Source organism: Ochotona curzoniae, unplaced genomic scaffold, assembly GCF_017591425.1.
Source record: "Ochotona curzoniae isolate NIBS_2020 unplaced genomic scaffold, NIBS_Ocur_1.0 scaffold_4506, whole genome shotgun sequence".
NCBI classification, from domain to species: domain Eukaryota; kingdom Metazoa; phylum Chordata; class Mammalia; order Lagomorpha; family Ochotonidae; genus Ochotona; species Ochotona curzoniae.
Window position 1 is genome coordinate 78,009,488 of NW_024467119.1, and position 23,084 is coordinate 78,032,571.

A 23,084-nucleotide genomic window follows, 5' to 3' on the forward strand; every position below is an offset into this window, starting at 1 on the left:
ATCATTTTTTCCCCTGTATCTGGGGTCAGGGGAGAAACAGGGGAAAAGCCCCACCCAGCGCCCCACCCATCTCAGGTTCCCAATATGAGGCATGCTCCAAGAGTCCTGCTCAAGCAGTTTTGATAGTTCAACAGGTCTGAATTGCTGCCAATCTTGCCGTTCCAATCACGATGAAACCTATTCAGAATCCACTGGCTGACAGAGTCTCTTCATGGTTGAGGTTCTGAGATAAGCAGTTCAGTTGGAGGGATCTCCAAAGAAACTTCATCTGAGATGATCCCAGACCTGATTCTTGTGTAAATTTGCCAGTACAATGTCTAGCACAGTTCGTTGTTCCAATCAGCTTATGCACATGCTTGCTGGTGGTTGCACTTGCTGGGTCCGTTCGATTTCCAGCCCTGTCTTCCACTTGAACCAATGGGTATTGTAGTACAGCTCGATCCTACCCACTTCATACTCAGTCCTCACACAAACCAGCGGGAGCTGCAGCCTAGCTGGGGCAACTCCCCATAACCCTACCAGGCCTGCTCCCTACCCGGGTTCCATGCATTGCCAGTATGTACTGCAGACTTGTTCAGTCTGTCCCATATCCCATTTAGCTCTCGTACTTGTCAATGGGCATTGAAGCCTAGTTCGACCCAACCAACCCACTATTCAGCCCACAGACATACTGGCAGGTGCCTTTCTGTCTAGCCACTCCTGCCCCTGTCCAGGTTTTCATGCTCAAATATGGGAGTGGCTATCCAAGAGGGAGGTGCCCACTATCTCCCTACCAGGCCATTCCAACTTCTTGATTGTGCACTTTCCAGGTGGTTCTGGCATTTAACTTAATAGAATTAACCCTATGTGCCAGCCTCTGTCAGCTGATGCTGCAGCTAAGCTCAACCAACCCTCACCCACTCTAATTTCTGCTTGCACCAGTCGAAACAGTCAGCCCAGCCTGGCCCTTCCCCAGTCTAGCTCACATGAGGCCCATAGGTGTTGTAGCCCTGCCCTGTTCTGCCCCTATCCCAACTCATGCTCTCCAGTGGGAGTGACTGTCCAGCAGGGGAGCCCTGGGTTCTTACACCAACTGGTCTGCATGAGGAAGGCTTACATTGTTTTTGTACTCTATCCCCAAGTGCCTAATGCTTTCTTGGATTCCTTACTGTTTCTTATGCTGAATAAATACGTTGATTTTCTATAAGTGCTTTACTAAAGGATCTTCAGTAGTAATTATGAGTATTTTCATTTCTTGTCTAATGCATTGATGGTAGAACATAAACCATAGATGAGCTGCATTTCCAACATAATAGTATTGGGTTAGATGGCCAAGTTTTGGTACTCTCCTATGTATGGTGTGAGATGGGATTATTGGGGATATAAGTATTAATATGTAAAATTATTTTGTCATGATAAAGGAAGTACTCAGTTTCCTCTTTAGCTTCCATACGCTCTTCACAACTCTTTTGATCTTAGAAGTTAATTAACTAAAGTGCAGGATGCTTTTGAGGAGGAGGTAGGACCCTTTCTATTCTTGCTCATTGTTTTCTACCAGAAGCGGTAACTCTAGAGAATTAGTGCCAAATTCAAAATATATCTGAAGCTGAGCCTAACTTGGAACACTGTGAGTTTTCCTTCTTGCTTTTGCTTTCTCTTTTTTCCTCTTTTTACAAAAGACATTGATACACATATGTTAATTTAGTGCAGAAGAGTTTTAATTACAGAAGCATAGTTAGCCTGAAACCATTCAAATGTATGCCAGACACTCTAGAGGCAAGTGTACATGAATTGAAGTGGAATATGGGAGAATTGTGATCTGTCCCATTGCTACTGGAGGCTTGTGGATAAATGAATGCCTTTCTCCCCATGGTGGCGGCCTATCTGTAGATCTGCTCTAGGGAGTGGAAATCATGCAGTCAATATGCCATCCTTGCTGCGATGGAGGAATTGCTAATGTAAGTCATGTCAGCGTTTTCTTTTATTTCTTGGAGGAGCAGTGTGGTAAGCCTCAATTGTGGACCCCCAAGCAGAAATTAGAGCCTGTTACCCTTTGTTAATTGCAAATTACAGAGCACATTTCCTATTGTAGGGCCTTTGAAAAGACAGTGACTATGATTAGTATTTACGTCTGAGTGCAGAGCCAGACGCGAATGGCTGTGTGCACGTGCTGCAGTGTGTGTGTCTCTTCATACAACAGAGGGAGAGCGAGAATGTCCGCTTCCTAAGGTGCTGCCGTGGCGCTCTCTTGCCAGCCTGTACTTCAGGACTCTGCAGCAGTGCTGATGGCACAGTGAAACAGCAAACGAGACGTTATTTGCTTATGAATGTCGTATTTTTACAGCATAAAGTTTTAGAAAATCACTTATGGATGCATAATTATCTTTGGTTTCCTGAGCAAATCTTTGTATGAAAGAATAGAAAACAATATCTTGTACCGAAAGCCAAGTGCAGAGTTTTGATGAATAGCAGAAGAGCTACTCAAGTTTAAATGCAGTGAATTATGGGGCAGGAGGTTGTCATTGGCGGCGGGGGGGGGGGGGGGGGGGGGGGTGGCGATACGAGAAATCTTAAAATAATTCACACGTATTTTGAATTTTTTTTTCCTGAAAAAGGTCATTGAAAAAAATTTCTAACCTATGAGACCCTGATAAAAAGGTCTTGGAGGACTTTTAAGGTTCACCTTTGGAGAACTGTTGACCTAGACTGACAAAACATTTGGCCCAATGTTGACTTCAGGAATTCTTAGAAGCTGTGAACCCCGTCAGACTGGAGATAAATTAAGCATAAATTTAATGAGTATTATTACACAATCATATGAAAATCACTGAAAAGGAGCTTTAAAAGTCAGGCTATCACTGCTGAATTCTTTATACTTTCTTGAAATGTCATCATCATCAATATTTATTCCACTGGAAGGTAACCACTTGTGGAACTAAGTTGATTTTGCACTGTGAGTTTTGTGTTAAATGTGTTTCCAACTGTATGAGGCATAAGTCTGAGTCAAATTGCATACTGCATTTGGCTACCCTTTCATCCCAGTCTCATGTCCTTCCGGCTACAGTCACTCTTTTGGCCCTTTTCTTTGGTATTTAGGTTAAGAAAAAGATTTCATACAATAGAGTACTTCAAAAGGTTTATGGACAAATGGAATTAAAGGATACATTTATTTTGGTACAAAAATTTGAAATCATTGCATTGCAGGGATCTCCAGTAATGTCATGGAAAATACGTATGTGAAAAAACAAATTATGTATGAATTTTTAAAATTATCTTTCCCATTTTCTGAGAACTTTGAAGTATTAGTGCGTGTTATTATTACTATAAGTAGACACTTTTTCCTTTTGCTTAATATTTTCTCACTTCTTGTTAAGCGTTTTTGCCAAGTAAAAAAATATGGCATTAAATTTCAGAAATGATTAAAAGTACACACAATGGAAATAAGTCTCCCCTATCAGTTGTCCCGTAGCTGTCCAGTAACCCCTAGGCTGAGATCACTGCCTTGGTGTTCTTGTGTATATTCTGTGCATAAGCATATAAGCATAGGAGTAACACATTGCCCCTTTCTTACACACATGGTGGCAGATGATCCTTGCTGTGGTGTGTGTGTGTGTGTGTGTGTGTGTGTGTGTGTGTGTGCGCGCGCGCACTTGTGCATGTGTCCCTGTGTATCTCCTGGTAGGTATTCTGTATCAGCACACTGGGGCTGCCTCTGAATTTCTTTTTAAACTCTGACATAGTTTTCTATTATGGGAGTGCCATGGTTTATATAGACAGACCCTTATTAAGGTGGTGTCTTTCCAACTGTTTACAATTTAACCAGCACCATGAAGGTTACCAGCGTAGCCTAGAGTTTGACTGGACAGTCTGTGTCAGACCCTTTGATGTCTGTATAACTTTAATAGTCTGATTTACCTCTTTTCCATAACAGAATATTTTGTTGTTATGGACATCCCAATTCCTCAAGTGTTTATTCAATAGTATTTTTACAATTTGAACTGGCTGTTGGACTCTGTTTTGATACTTTAAGGGAACGCATCTTTCAAATGGCTTTAAACCTTTTTAAAAGGAGAGTAATTGATATACTTTGCTTATTGAATACCATTTTAATTAAGTCTAAAAACAGATTTCAAGGATGAATTTGAATATTAATATTTATTTTTATTTCTCCTCTTATTAGTAAACATGATGTTTGGGTGTAATTCAAGTTGTCCAACATGGAATTGTTTCATGGTATTATTATTATTAGTAATCTTCAGTCTTTTTCCTGTTTTGAAGCATGCATTTATCAAAGCCTAAAAGCATTTGGAATGTGCAGATGGAAAGAATTTTGTTTATGCACACTCTGGGCTAAGTGGCAACTTTCAAGGTGGTAGAATAGAAGAAAATACTGCTCTACTGTAGAACAGTGGGTAAACCCAAGTCAGAGTATAGTAAGCTGAAGAAGGCTCGGGAAAGTTCTAGGAGAATCAGGAATTTTTAGATGTTCAGTTTACTTTTCAGCATTGTTGTATGACATTATGTTGGGAGAAAAAAGGAAAACTAGGCCAGAGGATTAGAGCACAGGGAGGATTTAGGTTTAATAGGATTTGATTAGACTCTAAGAAGAGATAGTCTGAGATAGTTTGACCCCATGTGAACTGCTCCCCTAACCCCAACTACTATTAGTTATAATTGAGGGCACAAGGTTGGCCTTTCCAGGTGTTTCCAATATTTGAAGAGTCTTCACTTTCAGATGGAATTTTCCATGATAAACACATTAACAGAAATCGACTTTTTATGTATTTAGTAGAAACCAATACAGAACATTCCAACATGCATTGTAAAATAATGAGTTTTTCTATTGGTAGTTGCTTGGGAAAAAATAAAAATAAAGAAAGAAAAAAAGCAAAGGAAACAGAACCATTCATGGAATTATATATGAAATGGTTGATGTTATGTTGTGGCTTTTAATTGGTCAGGATGATATTCTACCAGCTCTGCCTTCAGACCAGAGATGATTTCCCCAAGAAACTGTTGCATTTATCTGGACAATAAGATGCTGGACACTATGCAGAGTACATGCTTGCAATGAAAGAATTTTGATTGGATTTGAACTATAATACTGCAACTAGGTGGAGAATTCCACTATGGGGAGAGGGTACAGGGAGGGGTTGGGGGAATCCCAGAGCCTACGAAAGTGTGTTATAAAATCAAATGAAATATATATGAAATGGTTGCTTTCTGTGCAGTGGTTTCCTTAAATGTATGTGCTTTAATAGTTAAGAAAATACAGATTGAATCTCATTTATAATAGAATTCTTACGAAGATTTTTGTGCAAAAGCTGTTATTCTTCCTTAATGGCTTATTTGTTTGCAATCCCAATCAGTATAGAAGCCACAGTAAAGTACGTAAAATAATGGTGTCTGAGCTAGAAGAGATCTGTGAAGCCATATTTCAGCCCTAGCAACTTAAATAAGCAGGTTCTAGGCAAAGAGCCCCATATCTGCTGTTTGGAACTGGGGGAGGTGGAGTGAAGGTACTGTCTCTTCAGCAAAGCGAAAGTTCTCAAGTTACGACTTTGCATTTTTTGGACTTCCATGCTTAGAAAGCTGTGCTAGAAAATCTTAGCCCCATCCCCTTCATTCTCTGCTTTAAATCTACTTAAAAGTTTCTATAAACATATCTGTAGACCAACCATGGACATACCAGGAAGGATGGCGAAGGCAAGGTAGGAAGTGGGCCTGCCATATTTTTCTGTCAGGTTCATGATGTGACTGCTGATTTGATAACCACTATGAAAAACCTAAGCTTGGCCTCTCTTAGCTACTGAACCGTCATGTTTGAGTTACTGACTTACCTTTGTTTCACTCCATCCAGCTCCTTTCTGTTTGATCTTCAGTCAGATACTTGTTGCTGCTCATAGGCCTGCAAAGTGATCTCTTTCCTTTAATAAGAAATGATCCCTTTGCTCTGTCTCCCTTTGGGGTAGCTATGCCAAAGTTTCTTCTTCTTGCAGGTTTTTATTTTTAGATAATTTATTCAGAGGACATTGTATTTAAACAGATGAAAGAATTGAAGGATGATATGAAATAACATGTAACTGAATGCCAAACTGTTTGCAATTTAAGTTCAAATAGTAACGGAGGGATACGTTAAAATATAGTCATTGGTTTTTTGGGAAAAATGTGATTTTGACATATTTATAGCTTTCTGAAATATTTTAACTTTCCAGTGTCTGAAATTAGATAAAATGTCTGTCTGGGAATGAGGCTGAAGAAATTTTTATGGTCAGAAGAAGATGTGATTTAGATGACTTAGAATCTAAACTTTTATGAGGATGTGTGGCATGTTTTATAGTATTGTGATGTGGGAGCATATACTTATAGTTTTTGCTAGTCAAATAAGAGATATATTTGTTCATTTAAGTAAGGGATAATAAAAATACATATGATTCTGTCAGTTATATCTGACTTCAACAATACATAAGAAAAAAGTTTTCTTTCCTTGTTGATAGAAGCAAAATATTTTTACATTTTGTATTAATAAAATATAAATATGGCTGGTCAGTAATGTCTTTGGAAATAATGACTTTTCATTGTGGAATTTGTGCTTAAATGTTAGGCTGGTACACTTGTATTTTGGTAGATTTTCTTTTCATTCCTCCCGTCTTCCAATCCCAAAACCCAACAACATAACAACCTAAAATATTTGCAGCCTCACTGTTGCAAACACTGTTTTTTGGGTGCTCTTTCTCGCTCTCTTTTTTAAGTGGTAGTGTTTTGTTTAAAGAAATAACAACAGCAACAACAACAACAAAAATCACTCCATGGTGTCTGAATCATTTGGAGTTCTGTCTAAGGGCTGAAATTTGAGTGGTTGTACACGTGGATGGCAAGAATGGCACTCTTGACATTGCAGTCTTACATCCCTGAGAGTGCAGAACATACTAGGTGAGACTGGATGTGGCTGACAAAGCCTTCTAAGAGCAAAAGTAAAGACCAATCCCAGGTAAATGAAGGCATGTCTTTTGAGGAACCAAGTCCTTATACATCTCTTAAATATAGAGCTCTTGCAGTTATTTTAAATACATACATATATATATATATATATGTATATATATACATATATTTGTTGGAGAGAGTCAGAGACAACAAAGTGCTCCCACTTGCTGGTTTGCTCAAGTGTCCACGTGACTGTGGCTGGGCTGGGACGAATTCAAGACCGAGGACCTGGTCAGGAGGCAGGCAGGAACACAGCTGCTCAGGCATCACTTGCTGCCTCCCAGGGTCTGTGTTAGATGGAATCCCAAGTCACAGGCTGGAACCAGGAATTAAACTCCAATGTGGGATGGGTCCAATGCCTGCCGCCTCTTTCAGTTTTATGTTGCCAGTGTTGTAATACTTAACACAGGAACAAGAGAAGGAGTAGAAACCAACTGTTTGTTCTTTGAATGTGCTGGGCAGTATTCTTATTTGTAGAATCTTCTGGCATGGTTTTCTGAAACTTGCCTTGCTTGCCGTGCCTCATCTTCCCTTTCTTCTCAGATTTTCTTTGTGTTGCAGTTTCTGCTATCATGATCCTGTGGGTGTCTGCCTCAGATGTATGATTAGAAAATGACAAACCGAGTGGGGTACATTTTTCTTAGAAGAAACATAGATTTCTAAAGGGAATAGGACCAGGGATTTACTGCCATCAGAAAGGGTACATCACTTCTTAGAGATCTAGGAATTCAGAGACCTCTGCTCATTTCTGTCAAAACTCACTAGTAAATCCCGTGACATGGGCTAAGGTATTTATCCTGTCTGCCTGCATTCTCACATCTCTGAAAAAGATTGCAAAAAAGTTTGAGAACTAAAGTAAAGGGTCTTAGCATGTGTTTCTATTTTGATTTAGAGGCAATTGACATGTGTATGCACCTCTTATTCCTTTGAAGAAGATGCTAAGAATGCTAGAGCTAGAAAGAATACCACAAAGTCTTGTGGTTTTTCAACCTCTGGGATAAACCAAAACACTTTGATTTTCCTCTTTATTTTCCACTTGAATGAAGGTTATCCCCTGAATAAAAAGCCTTAGTATCTTCACTGAAATACAGTGCTTAGGACAATAATTCAGAATCTTGTTTCATCCCCTATGACTTAAAACAGGGATTTAGTCAGGGAAACTAGAGAGCTGGGGGTGGGAGTGGGGGACTGGCATCAGAATCACAGCAAGTGGTGGCTTTGGGGCTCCTAGAGAATGCATACCCCTGCACGTGTGGGCTGGCTGCTCCTGACTTTTTTGCTGGACAGTGCCTATCAAAGACAAGAAGTTTGCATTGGGAGTTGTAAATTGTGGAACTCTTAATAATAAAACACAGGACCTGGTGAGCTGTTTCCTTCAAGTACATGATCTGCATTGTCCTTTAGGCCATTCTTTCCATAAACCTTAATCACCCTTTGTTCTTACTTAGGAAATACTTGCTTCCTCCAAAGCATTAATTCTTTCAAGCTTTCTTACATACTGAAAAACTATTTTCCAGTGTTTAATTCTCCTCACAAAGAACTTAATCTGTGACGTGTGTTCTGCTTGGAATACCCTGCATGTTGCTTTGTTCAACAGAGATGGCTTCCCTCATTTCTTTGAAAAGTATAAGTTTGCAAAGTTGTGTCATGGTTTTTGCTTTTCAGTGCTTACTATTGAAATTACTCATTTCAGAACACTCTCCAATCTGGACTCTAAAAAATAATTTTTTTTTGAAGTGTACCTACTCGTTTCATGGGCTGATCTAACTGATGAGATAATACCATGATTGTATTATCATTTTTCATAGAGTTAGCACCACACAAATGGATTATGCACATTGTACACCCTTTGATCTCAGTATCTCCTCCCCCACACTGACTTTGTCATAGGCAGGATTTCTTCATATTTTTTACACATAATTGGTTTTTCATTTGTAGGTGTGCTGCCTTCTACTCACTCATACCTGATAAGTACTCTGTTGTTTTTGATGGATCATTTCTATCTCTAACTTGCCAAGGTTACTGGGAACTCTATTATTTTTCAGAAACAACTAGAAACCTAACCTAGTTTAAAGCTACAGAATGACTGAGAACGCTTTCAGTTCCATCACAACAATCATTGATTAGAAAAAATATTCAACCATACTGGGTGCAGGAGTCTAGGTGCTATTTTATAATTCAAGTTAAAGCAAGCCATTTATTTCTGTCACTATGAACTCATGGCTTTTCAATGTTAGGTGTTTTTAAACTTCACAGATGTTGTATGTCATAGTTTCTTGCTGGATCAGAAAAACCAGACTTGAGTGATTTTGAGTGGTAATTTGGGGGATTGTTTTTGTTTATATTGGAGAGAAGAACCCTGTAATCGCTTAATTTATGCACATGGCTTAGGTAGTGTCGTAATTCTACATTTTTATTGACAAGCAGAGAGAAAAGCTTTTAGCTTGACTGTGTATATCTATTCTGCATTGCATTTTGACAATGTTCTAATTAAGTCTATTAGTGTCCTATTTAACATATGGTCATAATGACTTGCACATTTTGTTCTTGTCATTTCAGGTTTCAGAAGGTGAGAAGGAAATGTTGAAGAAGCTACATTTCTAATGATACTTGAATGATAGTGGCTACTTAACAACATTTTCAAGAAAATTAAATATGACTTAGAAGTGTTGACGGTCTATGATGTCATCGGTTTCGACAGAAAGCAAATTCCAGCAGGCTGTGAGCCTGAAGGGAGTTGACCCAGAAACATGCATGATTGTATTTAAAAACCACTGGGCACAGGTAATGTATGAGTCCCACTTTCTCTGCTTGTCTCACTAGCCCCAGGGGCCTCAATCACACTGAACCCAGGTTTCCTACCTCTGTGACAGGTAACTTCGTTTCCAGAAACCTGATGAAGGAAAAATCTTTCAGATAGGGGGAAAACAACAACTTTTTCTTATTGCTTTCTTAGAAAATGTATATGGTTTAAAACTATGGTTTTCACAAAAACAATCAGGGAGCATATCTTCTCAGATGTTTTTAGAATAGCAGTTATTTTTGAAGTGATTTTCATATCACATTGCAATATACTTGACCTGGATTATGTTTTCTCACCTTCCTTCTTCCTTGCTGGTTTCCATCTAGTTCTTAAACGATAATAATATGAAAATGCACTATTATTAAACATTACCAAGCACTGTGATGCCTACTTCAAATGCATCATTGTCATTGGATCTTCTCCACAAACCTATAAGGTGGTTAGTATTAGCTTCCTCATTTTACAGCTGATGGGATAGAATGAGTTGCTTGAGGTTATCCTAGCAGTGAGTTACAAAGCCAGTGCTTAGCCACTGCCCTCATGAGTCTTTGATATCCGTGCATTTGACCTTGGTGCTCTACCACATTTGGGCTGGTGATGCCTGGGTAATTAAACGAGAGCAAATGCCTGCCTTTACCTAAATGTATGTCTTTTCCACTAGAAAACTGATTATGAAAGGGGTTTTTTTATGATTCATTTTGACTTCCCTATGGATTTTTTCTGATTGGCTTGCATGGATAATTAAGGATTGAATGTTCAGAAAATTTACCAGCCCGCCTCTTTTCTCAGGAGTTTATAAGCAGTAAAATGAGCAGAATTGGCATTCTTTACTACTAGTACAATGTTGCACTCCCTAGGTGAGTTGGTAAATGGCTATTTATGTGACAGTTTTTTAATGACTACCCAGTTCTTCCTATGGCCGGAAACAGCACATGGGTTAAAGCACAAAGCCTGCATATCACAGCAATTATAGGGGACAGAGCTTAGATCAAGAAGGGAGGAAATCAGTTTAGCTTCTCAGGTCTTTGCACTTTGGAGCTCTTTGTTCTTTAACTGTTTAGATTATATAATCAGATGACTTTAACAAATGTATTATGTTTTTTGAAAATCAGAGTTACAAAGAGCTCAAGATCTTCAGTTCACTGCAGCTTATTTTACTGCTCTAACACTGGCCTTGAAATTTTCTTTTAGATCTGTTTGTTTGTTTGTTTTGGAATCTGGAGTTAGATGTCTTCCATCCTCTGGTTACTTCCTGGATGGCTGCAGCTACCAATGCTGGTTCCATCCAAAACCAGGAACTGGGAGCTTCTGCCAGGCCTTCCATATGGGTGGCACTTGCGCCATCATCTGCTGCTTTCCCAGGCCATTAGTTGGGAGCTGGATTTAAAGTGCAACAAATGTAATGTGCACCAATGTCCCTGTGGGATTTCTGTGTTGGAAGTATTGGTTTTACCTGCTATGCCACATTGCTGGCTCCCATGAGTATTTATCTATTTATTTATTTAATGATTGATTGATTGATTTGAAAGAGTTGCCTAGAGAAAAGTAGAGACAGAGATCTTCTGTCCACTGGCTTAACTCCCCAGATTGCCAAAATGGAGCCAGGGGCTTTTCTTTGGATCTCCAACATTGGTGCAGGGGCCCAGACAACTTGGGCCATCTGCCATGAACAGGGAGCTGGATCAGACATGAGGCAGCAATGACTCAAACTGGTGTCCATAAGGGATTCTGGTGTCATAGGCAGTAGATTTACCCACTATGCCACAACACAAGCATCACCTCTCGCCCACTGAGAGATTTTAACTGAAAATGGTTTCATTTCCAGTTATTTAATTTGATGAAATTTATTAATGTAATATTTAGTGTTTACCCTAAACTGCATTTTGTTTACCTGTGTAATATCTTTGATTATCATCATTCCTGCTGGCATATCTTGATGTAATCTATGTTGTATTTTGTCCCACATTTCAAGACTTGATACAGCATTAGCATCTTGATTATTTGTAGGTGGATCATCTACCCTGATCGGTTCTGTCCCCAGCAAGCATTCTTGAAAGCTCTGAGAGTCCTGTTGGCAGCAGCCTAACTCAGAAATGTATCATTATTGAAAGAGTATTAATCTTCAAATCATATCATTTATTTCCAAATGTCAGAGGAATGACAGGCATTATCAGAGATTTTGGATTATCTCAAACAGTGCAGGTATAATAGCACTTCCTTTTTAGTGTAGAACAGTATTGAGTTGAGGCTGGGAATATCTTTGACAGGCGGAATGGGATTTAGTCATTACACATTTCCTGTTGTAAAGCAGAGATACTCTGATCTTTCTGTTGGCTCAGCCGCTTCTTTACCTTCAGCAGTCCTCCCCGTTCCCCCTCCCCCACCTTTAGATTTGAATTATTTTGAACTAAATCTGGAAAGTACCCACAGGTTCTGTCCACAGAGGCTTTGAGGGGCTTTTCTGTGGCCTGTATCCAACAGTGAAAATACTGGTTGAGAAACCCCTGTGGGTGTCAGATGGTTATTCGCTTTCTGAACTCACAGTCAAGGTATGTTACTGTAGGTGTCACAGGTAGGACTGTATGTGTATAAGATTTGGTCTGGGCTTTTCAAGGACATATAAGCTAATTCAGATGATAATGTAAGAATGTTATTTCAAAAGATACAAAAATGATCACAGAAATTAAGAGAAGAGACTGTTGTGGAATAAATGGTTTGGAAAACAAAGAAAACAAAAATTTATCTAACTTGGCTATAGAAAAAGTTTTTTTTTAAGATTCATTTTATTTTTATTAGAAAGGCGGATATATAGAGAGGAGAGAGAGGAAGATCTTCCATCTGATGATTCACTCCCCAAGTGACCACAATGGCTGATGCTATGCCAATCCGAAGCCAGGAGCCTCTTCCGGGTCTCCCACGCAGGTGCAGGTTCCCAAAGCTTTGGGCCGTCCTCGACTGCTTTCCTGGGCCACAGGCAGGGAGCTGGTTGGGAAGTGGGGCTGCCGGGATTAGAACAGGCACCCATATGGGATCCCGGGCGTGCAAGGCTAGGACCTTAACCACTGCGCCACCACGCCGGGCCCAGAAAAAGTTTTGATGACAGAGAGGAGGAGAGCATTTTAGGACCAGGATATTGGGAACAAATTCAGTGGGGTTTTTTGGTGAAATATATGAATAAGGCAAAAAAAAAAAAAGAAGAATAAAAAAGCAGTTAGGGGTAGACAGAGGTGTGGGGCCAAGTGTGTGGTAAGAAAGGAGAGCTTTAGAACAGAAAGAATGCTGTTTGTTTATTGTTTTGGAGTTTGATGTATTAGTTCTTTTCTGTGACTTGTTCAAGCTGAGAATGGATGATGAGCAGTTGCTAAGGGTGGGGGAAATGAGCTAAAACTTGACATCAATTCCTGAGACTCCTGTACCTGTGGCCTGTGGGTTCCCCTCAGGCAATCCAAGAAAATCTGTAAGGCTGGTAAGGAAGTGGCATTGACACAACTGGATGACAAAATTTTATTTACCTGAAATGTCTCATTAGATGGTGGCTGGTTCAGTGGGTGTATTTGTGTGTGTGTGTGTGTGTGTGTGTGTGTGTGTGTGTGTGTGTGTGTGTGTGTGTGTGTGTGTGTGTGTTCATTCAGGTAACATGAAGGTCATGGAAGTCTGTGGTACCCAGAATTCTTTGTTAGACTTCTGCAGCCAAGGTTCAACATAATTAACCTGGTTTGGACAAGTTCTGTTTTATTGCTTATTAGCAGATCTGTTCCAGAGCTTGTGTTTCAAACACTGCTTGGGGAGCATATCCATTTGCTTTCTTACACAGTCTGTCAGGTGCAACTAGTCATGCAACTGTTGTGCAAGGCAGGCAGGCAGTGATTGAAAGAACTAGTCAGAGAGAGACCTTTGTGTCCCAGTGGTGCCCCCGAGTTCTCAGACTGTTCGTTGGGTCCATTGCTCCCATGGCATCTTCACGTTACGCCCAGTACAGATAGATGTTCAGAAATAGTGCAGTTGCTATGGCAGTAGACTCCAACCTGAATGAACTCCTCTCACCTTCCAAATCTCATTTTGTGCCTTAAGTTGCCAAATCAATGCATCTAAGCCCCTGATCTGCCTGTGTCATCCCATAAGTCAGACTTAGATGGCATCTGGCCACCTGCAGGCTAGAATGGCACATAAAATGCTGTATGCCTTGGTTTCTGTTATCCCCACCTCTCAGTCCGTCTCCAGAAATGCAATGTTTTGTACTTCTTAGCCATCCTACCCCTGGGCAAGCATCTATTGTGCTGCTTTATGCCTGTGTGCCTTAGGCAGCTGTGCTGGTAGCATGGAATATCCCTCTTCCTAGTTCCTTGTTTCTGCTGCAAGACTGATTTGGAACATTGTCTCCTCTAAGAACCTTCCCTTCCCTCCTGCTTGCCCTGGCTCAGTGCTCCAGCTCAGAGTGCATGGTTAGATCAGCCCTCTAGTGGAAAAATCGTATACAGCTGTGCAGGGTATTCTTCCCAGCCTCATTGCAAGCTCTCCATGGTCAAGCTGTTTGTCATTTATCTGTACTCCTGCTGTCCAGAACTGAATGTGGCATATTATTAGATGTTCAATAAATTGTTGAGCTGAAAAACAAGGTTTGAGAAATACTTGGAAAAAAAAAACTATGGCAGCTCAGGAAACAACTTTGAGCATATATGACATTTAAACTATATAATTTGCTACTAGTAAGTTCTTTGTGGACTTGCATTCTGTGATCGGAAAGAATTGTGTGTTGAATTTTTACAGTCTATAAGAATAATCTATAATCTTATGCATTATTGCTTTTATTTTTCTACATTGTTTCTTTTTCTCAATGGAATAGAGGACAAAATGCTAAGAAGGTGGCCCCCAAGGTAATAATTTCTTCAAATAGACTGCTGCTTTGTGACGCTTCATGGACCTTACTCTTTATTCTTCACCTGTCCCTTTCAAGATCTGAACATGAAATGGTGTCTGCTTTTAGAGCCAGAACAGAAGTGGACTTGAGCAGAACCAGTTGGAAATGGCACATTTCCATCTCTGCTTCCCATTAGTTAACAGTTCAGAGCTTCTTACTACTCTCACCCTCCACAAATAAGTTACTTCACATTTTTTTTTAAGGCTAAGAAAATGTCAGCTCTGAAATAGAGTAATGGTGATAGATGAGGAAAAGCCAGTGAGTTTAGCAATCTTTTTCATCTTGGAGGGGATGAGGAAAAATGGAGCCATTTAGATTGATTAATCAAGTCAAATATCTTCCCACGCTAATGAAAAGATAGATAATATTGTGTAGCTCTTATGAGTTCCAAATAGCCTGAGCCTTTTAAAGAAGTAGAGAGGATCTTTACTTTTGATATGTGTAGCTGAATCTCATTCCTTTGCTCTGTTCATCTTCACTCTTCTGATCTATGTCTTGTCGCAGACTAAGCAATGGAGAAAAATAAAGCCTTTGAGAGACGAAAAGTTGTAAAGTATTAGCTCTGATTAGTCTTATAAATACCTTGCTAAATTGATGTTTGTTAGCAGTTAAAATTATGTCTGTCTTCTCAGCTTTAAAATAGCCCTAAACTTGACAGAAGTGAACAAAAGTTGTGCTACTTAAAACAGAGGGTATTGACTTAGGTTTCTATCACATTCTAAAAGTGGTTGAACTTGTGGAAAGGTTAACAGCTCCCTAATTGCATACATGCTCATTGATAAGTCTGATTTTTACTGTAGTTGAAACCAATATGCCTGGAAACATTATTGCATATCATATTCATTACTCTGAAGTCATGTTTTTGGTAGCTCCTGCTTTATCATGTTTAATGCAAGTGTCAGAGAATCCCTGGAGCTCAGGAGTAGAGCTGGCATAGAACAACTGGTGCAGGTGCATACTGCATGATGTACGGCTGTTATTTTCACATAAAAAGAAATGACTTGGTAAAGACCTGTAGTCCCATGGAGGTCGATAGGCAAGGACTGGCTCAAATGGAAAGACAGAGTTATTAAGTAGTAAACAAAGACAAGATTAAAAAAAACCATAATTTTGTTGTGGTTATTTTGTACATTAAGTGGAATTTGGGTTAAGGCATGTAAATCCTGTCCTGTGTGATGAAAAATGTTGTTTAGTAACTTGGTTTTTTGCATAGTACTACTTTAAATCAGCATTCCAAAGGATTTGAAACTATGGGGTTTCCTCAGGTGAAGTTCTTGAAATAATTAGGTCCTAACCAAGTAGCATAATCAAGTACCTATTAATACATGCGTGTATATAAAATCTAGAACTCCATAGGAAGATAGAATTTAAGTTGATCAGACAGAAATGCTTGTGTGTTTCATGGGAGATTATCACTGTTTCACTTAAAAGTCCAGTAAATGGTTCATGTAGATCTTTCATTATGAAAGGGTTTGAATGTGACTATTTGAAATTCAGATTCATTGCCAGAGAGGTGCCATCATTGGGGACAGGGAATAGGGGTGAGACTTTCTAATACTTCTTGATGAAAAAGGTGCTATATATTAATCTTGGTTATCCTAACACTCATATTAGTAGGTCATATGGCTTTCAAGCTGTGTTAAATTTAGCCACATTGATTAGATGATAATTTGAATACCATTATTCCCCCTGTGTATTTTTTAATCTCTTTTTAGAATTGTGGTAATTTACATGTAGATCTATATGTTATTCAAGCTCATGATTTGTGTATACATCATTTCTACTAGCCTGCATTTTGAAAGTTTGTAGGTCAGCAAATGCCTAGCTATAATCACGAAGTCTTAAACAATTGCTGTTTCTGATCTCCAGTAGTTTTCTTAACTAACAAGTATAGGCTTTATTGCATGTTAAACTTTATTAAATGGTCTTTTCAGCCTGACGAAGCGACCTTATTTTCTAAAGGAAGTATTACAAATTGTATTTCACTTGCTTTCACTATCTTTTCTATTGGGATCCCTCTAGCCCTATTAATTGAATGTTCCCTTCCTAACTGAATCTCTGAGACTGAGGGAATGGGGCTGAAAATCTGGAGAAGGGAAGTCTGAGGCAGGGTTGAGAGTATAAGACAATGTCATCATAGGCCTGAGCCAGGCCTGGGGTCATCACAGGAATAAGCAGTCTGGAATCGGGACCTCCCCAGGGCTGGAAGGCCGGATTGGGTGAGCAGGTGACACTAGGCAAAGATAGGAACCCAGGGAACAGAAAGAGTGGAGTTTGAAGGGTGTGGTGGGAGAAGAAGACGTTAAACGCAAAACTAAAAAAGAGAGTAGATCCTAACAGAATCAGTCTGTAGAATTGGAAAGAATGATGATACTGCCTGAGCAGCAAATCGGACTCATCAGGATAGAAGTTCTTTGACACTTCAGTGCAAACTGTGCTGTAGCCAAGAAGTTTCTTAAAACATTGCTTGCCAAAGTGGGAACCAGTGGGCCCTACAGCCAACTTGTAAAAACCACACCCTGGGTGTATCTGCCTGCAAGGGAAAAGGAGGTCTCCTGGGAGGGGCCTGAGTGCTGAGTAGAGAGGTTAGGGATATGTGACCATACAGGCAGAGTCAGCACCTTGCAGGGCATTGTTTGTTCTGTGACTCAAGAAGCCTTGGTTTGAACACACCCTTCTTCCAGGCAGTGAACCCACTGGGCCAAGGCTGGATGTGTGTGAAGGGGTCCTTCTAGGTCTGCTCCATTGCAGAAAATCAACAGACCTTTTACAGGTGTGGGTTATTATGACTGTCTACTGTGTTTCTCCGTCCAGTGATCCAGACGGCAGTGTTAAGGAGCTTTAAGGAGAGTAAAAAGTTGCTTCACTTTAAAAGCTGTTTAAGTAGTTTGCATTCTGCAGGAAAATCTCAATTCTCTTTAGGTGTTTTTTTTTTTTTTTTCTTTCCTCTTTACAGCACAAAAGTAGGCCACAGCCAAAGAAATGTACTGGAGTAAGTCAGATGAATTAAGATTAATTCTTGACAAAAACATAAGTTGTGATGGTGTAAAGATTTTTGCTGTGTATTACACATCCATCTAGACATTGTTATATTTGCATGCATTACAATGTAAATATATATGCCTGTTTATATATGTATGTTTTTAGGAATTTCTAAAAATCAAGGGCTTTTCAGTTATTTTTAACTGAATAGATCATTTTTTAACGCATTAGTGCAAAATTATTCTTTCTACTCTTTATTTTTGGTCAATTTATAGGAAATGATGAATTAACTTCAAAATATAAACTGGATCTCTTGACTTGTATCCATTTATGAATGTATTTACTTTTTTAAGATTTATTTTATTTTTATTGGAAAGTAAGATATACAGAGAGGAGGAGAGATAGAGGAAGATCTGTCTGAGCCTTCACTCCCCAAGCAGCTGCAATGCCTTGAGCTGAGCCAATTCAAAGCAGGGGCTTTCTCCAGGTCTCCCACATGGGTGCAGGGTCCCAAGGTTTTGGGCTGTCCTCCACTGCTTTCCTAGGCCACAAGCAGGGAGCTGGATGGGAGGCAAGGCTGCTGGGATTAGAACCGGTGCCCATGTGGGTTCCTGGTGTGTTCGAGGCAAGGACTTTAGCCATTAGCCTACTGTGCTGGGCCCAAAGTACTTACTTTTTTTTTTTTATTGTCATTTTATGATACAGTTCCATAGGCCCTGGAATTTTCCTTATCCCCTCTCCAATTCCCTTCCCCCTCCCTGAGTTCCCCTATATCATTACTAAATTATAGTTCTTCATACACAGTCATATGTCCATCATTGTGGGCAGGGACAGTAGCCAGGTTCAGCATCCTATTAAGAAGATATAGTAAACAGTTTAATTGGGAGTCCATCTTTGTCTGGAAATAGAGATGCATACTGCATTGTATCCTCACATCTGGATATGATAGTCTCCATTACAAATTTACTGTAGAAAATTGTTTTTATTAGGGAGTTAGAAAGAGGTAGCAAGAGAGCATGAGTGCCCATACCATGCCTTGGTTCATTCTATAAGTGCCTGAGACGGCAGTGACTGGGCTGGAGCCCAAGCCAGGAGTTAGGAGTACAGTCTAGGTCTCCCATGTGAATGGCACACCTGAGTGATCAGTGCTACCTGCCAGGATCAGTGCTGGTAGGAAGCTGGAGTCAAGAATAGAAATCGAACCTAGACATTCCATTGTGGATGTGACTATCTCAACTTCTAGACTACATATTTGCTTCAGTATATTTTCTTTTTAACTTACACAATTTATACATTTGGAGCCCAGCATGGTAGCATAGTGGCCAAGATCCTCACCTTGAACATGCCGGGATCCCATATGGGTGCCAGTTCATATCCCAGCTGCTCCACTTCCCTTTCAGTTCCCTGCTTGTGGCCTGGCCATGCAGTGGAAGACGGCCCAAAGCCCTGAATCCCTGAACCTGCGTGGGAGACACAGAAGAAGCTCCTGGCTCCTGGCTTTGAATCAGCTCAGCTCTGGCTGTTGTGGCCACTTGGGGAGTGAACTGATGGATGGGAGATCTTTCTCTCTTTATCTCCTCTCTATAAATGTGCCTTTCTAATTAAAAAAAAAGTATACATCATATGCAACTATATTCATTTAGTGTTTATTTTTCATGGTTGTAGTATAAAACATTTTTATTATAGCTCTTTCACTCATTACTATTTTTGGCACTATGTTTATTTTTCAGTATTGGAAAATAATATTGAAGTGAACATTTTTAAAAACAAGTTTTTGAATTGTTTCCTTGGGGGCATTTTCTGTAAAGTCAGATTAAGGATTCAAAGGGTAGGGACAGTTTTGTAATTTCTGTTATACGATGCGAGATTGTCTTACAGACAGATTGAGCCAATTTGCCCTACTATTATCAATGTGTAAGGCACAGTCCTGGTTTTCAATAGTTTGGACAGTCTGAGCACACATGAGAAGTGTAATTACATTTTTACCCGGAGGCTTAGCTATAGAGATAGCTGTCATAAGTAAACTCAGTATGTGGACTTTGAAATTACAGAAGTGATCAAGTGGGTAGTAGGTCTGTTCTTCAAAGCGTGAAGCCTCCAAGTGAGGGATTTTAGAGGCTGGAGATTGTGTGGTGTTGAGGTGGTAGCTTCTCTAGGGCCAGCATGGTACCGTGATTGCAGCCTGTGGGATGTTGTCTAGGCTCAGAGCAGAGGGAAGTGGGACAAGTCCTCCGGGTTTCTATCACTGAGGAGGTCAGCTGCCTGTGAGGAATACCGAAGGGCTCCCTGGAGCTGTGGGGTGGTCTGCATACCCTGCAGGCAGGTATGCAGTGGAAGACACATCCAGGGAACCACACCATGGTCTGCCCGGGGGCCCTGTGTGCCTTGGTAGCTGGTAACAGAAGGCTTTATTCATTGAAAGTGTCAGCACAGAGGTGTAGAGGTGGCACAACATTATTGACTTTATAATGGAAGTTGATGGAGAGTATAGATTTATAGAAATGCATTCATTCTGTCAAGATGTAGTTGCCCAATCTATAAAGATTCTTTTCCCACGCTTCTGACAAGAGAGTAACTTAGACCACTCCCTGGAAAGTATATTTTCCTCGTTGTTCAGGTAGTATGCTGACATAGCATTGAACGTTTACCAGCTTCCCCAATGACTTTGCAGAAATTCTGTGACCTAAATACAGAACACGCATCATAGAACTGGGCTGAGAACTGGTAGTGCAAAACACACACCTCTGTGCTGTTCAGAAAGACAAAAAGGAACAAAGAGAAGCCATTAGTAGGGTGTTTAAAAACTGTTTTAAACTGTGTTAAAAAACTGTCGTGTGTGTACAATTGAGGGAGTGAAAAATATGGGCATTCACTGTGGAAATTCCAAGTCATAAAGTTAAATGAATTTTAGTTGAGATACAATATTGTTTTAATGTCCAAGTTCCAACATAGAAATAACTATTCGTGATTAAAAGGCAGGGAGGATTCAGATTCTGGCTGTGGTAAGGAATGGACACAACAGATCAGGGATATGACATGACTTAATTTGACATTTATTTATGTTTATGATTAATTGTTTATATGTGGTTCGCATTAGAAATGTGCCATCTTCATTATTTATTTATTTATTTATAATGAAATAATACATAGTGATCATCACTATTCCCAAAATCTAAGCTTTGAGGATTTATTTTAAAATAAATTAGCAATTTATTACAAATAATTATCTCTGAATTTTTTCAGCTGAAAGAAATATAGCAGTCAAACCCTGAACTTTGTAGGTTTAGTATAGTCTTTCTGTTTGGGTTGGTTATGCTACTTACAGATCTTTTGTTCTTCAGTTTTCTTTCGTTCTTCCTATTGCGGTGTGCGTGCTTGAAAAGGTGGCTCATCTGAGGAGAGCATGGAAGGATATCACTTGGTCAGAGTAACAGCGGGTATTGTGGCTTGGTGGATTATTCCTTATCAATGTGACTGTGGGAGTCCCAAATCCTCTGCCTCTGATCCAGTTTCCTGTTTATGTGCCTGGGAAGGCAGCGGATAGATGATGACCTATGTGCTTGGGTTCCTGCCGCTCAGCTGGGAAACCTAGAAGGAGGCTTGAGCTCTCCTAGCTGTGGTCTTGCTGAGTCCTGGCTGTTGTGGGCATTCGGGGTATGAACCTGATGGGAGATCCCTTTCTCTGCTTTTCCTTCAAATAAGTCCATTTTTTTCTTTTGAAGAAATGCATGTGAGTCATTGTGTAACTCTGCTGAAATCTCCAGAATAACTCTGTAGCAGAATATGAAAAGTCGTGTTTTCCTTTTATTTTTTTTTAATGCACTTTAACATTTTAGGAGCATATTGACAGTGGAGAAAAGATTTAAGGACTTGTCATCACTTTAATAACGATTGTTTTTTTCAGTTTCCTTTCACTGTTTTCATGTTTATTTTTTGACATAGGTGATAATTATAGATCCAACAAACAGGCTGCTTTTCTTTTCTCATCTAACATACCATGTGTAATTTGTCATGTTGCTCCGTAGTCTTTGTAATGCTAGTCTAAGGAGTGTATGTGACAATTTGCATAATCATACCATTTTGTTTGAGATTTAGGCTGACATATTTTGTAGCTGTTTTAAATTACTTATTTATTTGAGGGAAGTAGGGAAGGAGAGAGAGATAGAGAAGGAAATCTCTTATCCACTGGTTCACTTCATAAATGCCTGCAATAGTTAGTGTTAGGCCAGGCCAAAACCAGGAATCTGGAACTCAGTCTGAGACTCTGGTGTGGGCCACTTGAGCCGCCATTGCAGCCGTGCGGAGTATGCATTAGCAGGATGCTGGAGTTGAGTTTGAAGCTGGGGATTGATTCTAGGGATTCTGATAGAGCATGTCCGCATCCCATGTGACATCTTAAATGCTGTACCAGTCTGATTTCTGTAACAAGTTTATGTCTTGTAATATCTTCTTTCTGTAGTTTAGCCCTTTCATCTTAACTTTTATGAGAGAAGGAGAGAGACAGTGCTCACATATATCTTGTGGGCAGTGGTTCCTGTATTTCTTGAGGTTTTGTGAAAGACTGGGATGTGCTTCTGTAACTGTGATAAACATCAGAGAGATGACCAATGTTTTGTGTGGTTTCAGGTTCTAAAAATCTTAGAGAAGCATGACCCCTTGAAGAACACCCAGGCAAAATATGGATCCATCCCTTCTGACGAGGCCAGCGCGGTGCAGAACTATGTAGAGCACATGCTGTTCCTGCTCATTGAAGAGCAAGCCAGGGATGCTGCCATGGGGCCAATTCTGGAATTTGTGGTGTCCGAGAACATCATGGAGAAACTCTTCCTTTGGAGCTTGAGACGGGAGTTCACTGACGAGACTAAAATTGAGCAGCTGAAGATGTACGAGATGTTGGTGACGCAGTCCCGCCAGCCCCTGCTGCACCACAAGCCCGTTCTGAAGCCCCTGATGATGCTGCTGAGCTCTTGCTCGGGAACGACCACCCCAGCTGTGGAGGGGAAGCTGGTGGTCCTGCTCAATCAGCTGTGTTCCATCCTTGCCAAAGATCCTTCCATCCTGGAGCTCTTCTTCCACACCAGTGAGGACCAGGGAGCTGCCAACTTCCTCATCTTTTCCCTTCTGATTCCCTTCATTCATCGAGAAGGGACAGTGGGCCAGCAGGCTCGGGATGCCTTGCTATTCATCATGTCTCTCTCTGCTGAAAACACCATGGTGGCCCATCACATTGTGGAGAATACATACTTTTGTCCAGTAAGTCCTCTCCTTGGTGTACTCCCCATCCTCTTGTGCTTATTTCCTTTTTTATTAACAAGTTGTACTTGGTGTTTCGTACGGAGAGTTTACAGGACATCTTTTGAAGGGAGCAAAGGAATGGAAAATTGAGATGCTATTTGGGCAAAGAAGGCCACTCAAATT

At 40.2% G+C, this 23,084-nt stretch overlaps 1 protein-coding gene across 1 annotated transcript in view; it reads left to right on the plus strand.

Moving 5' to 3' along the window:
* Positions 1 to 9,504: 9,504 nt before the first annotated feature.
* FHIP1A (FHF complex subunit HOOK interacting protein 1A) overlaps positions 9,505 to 23,084 on the plus strand; it is a 103,996-nt gene continuing 90,416 nt past the window's right edge. The window contains exons 1-2 of the mRNA XM_040967157.1: positions 9,505 to 9,747; positions 22,293 to 22,919. Of these exons, the coding sequence (XP_040823091.1) occupies positions 9,643 to 9,747; positions 22,293 to 22,919 (732 nt within the window). The 5' untranslated portion in view covers positions 9,505 to 9,642. The remainder of the gene's footprint in view (positions 9,748 to 22,292; positions 22,920 to 23,084) is intronic.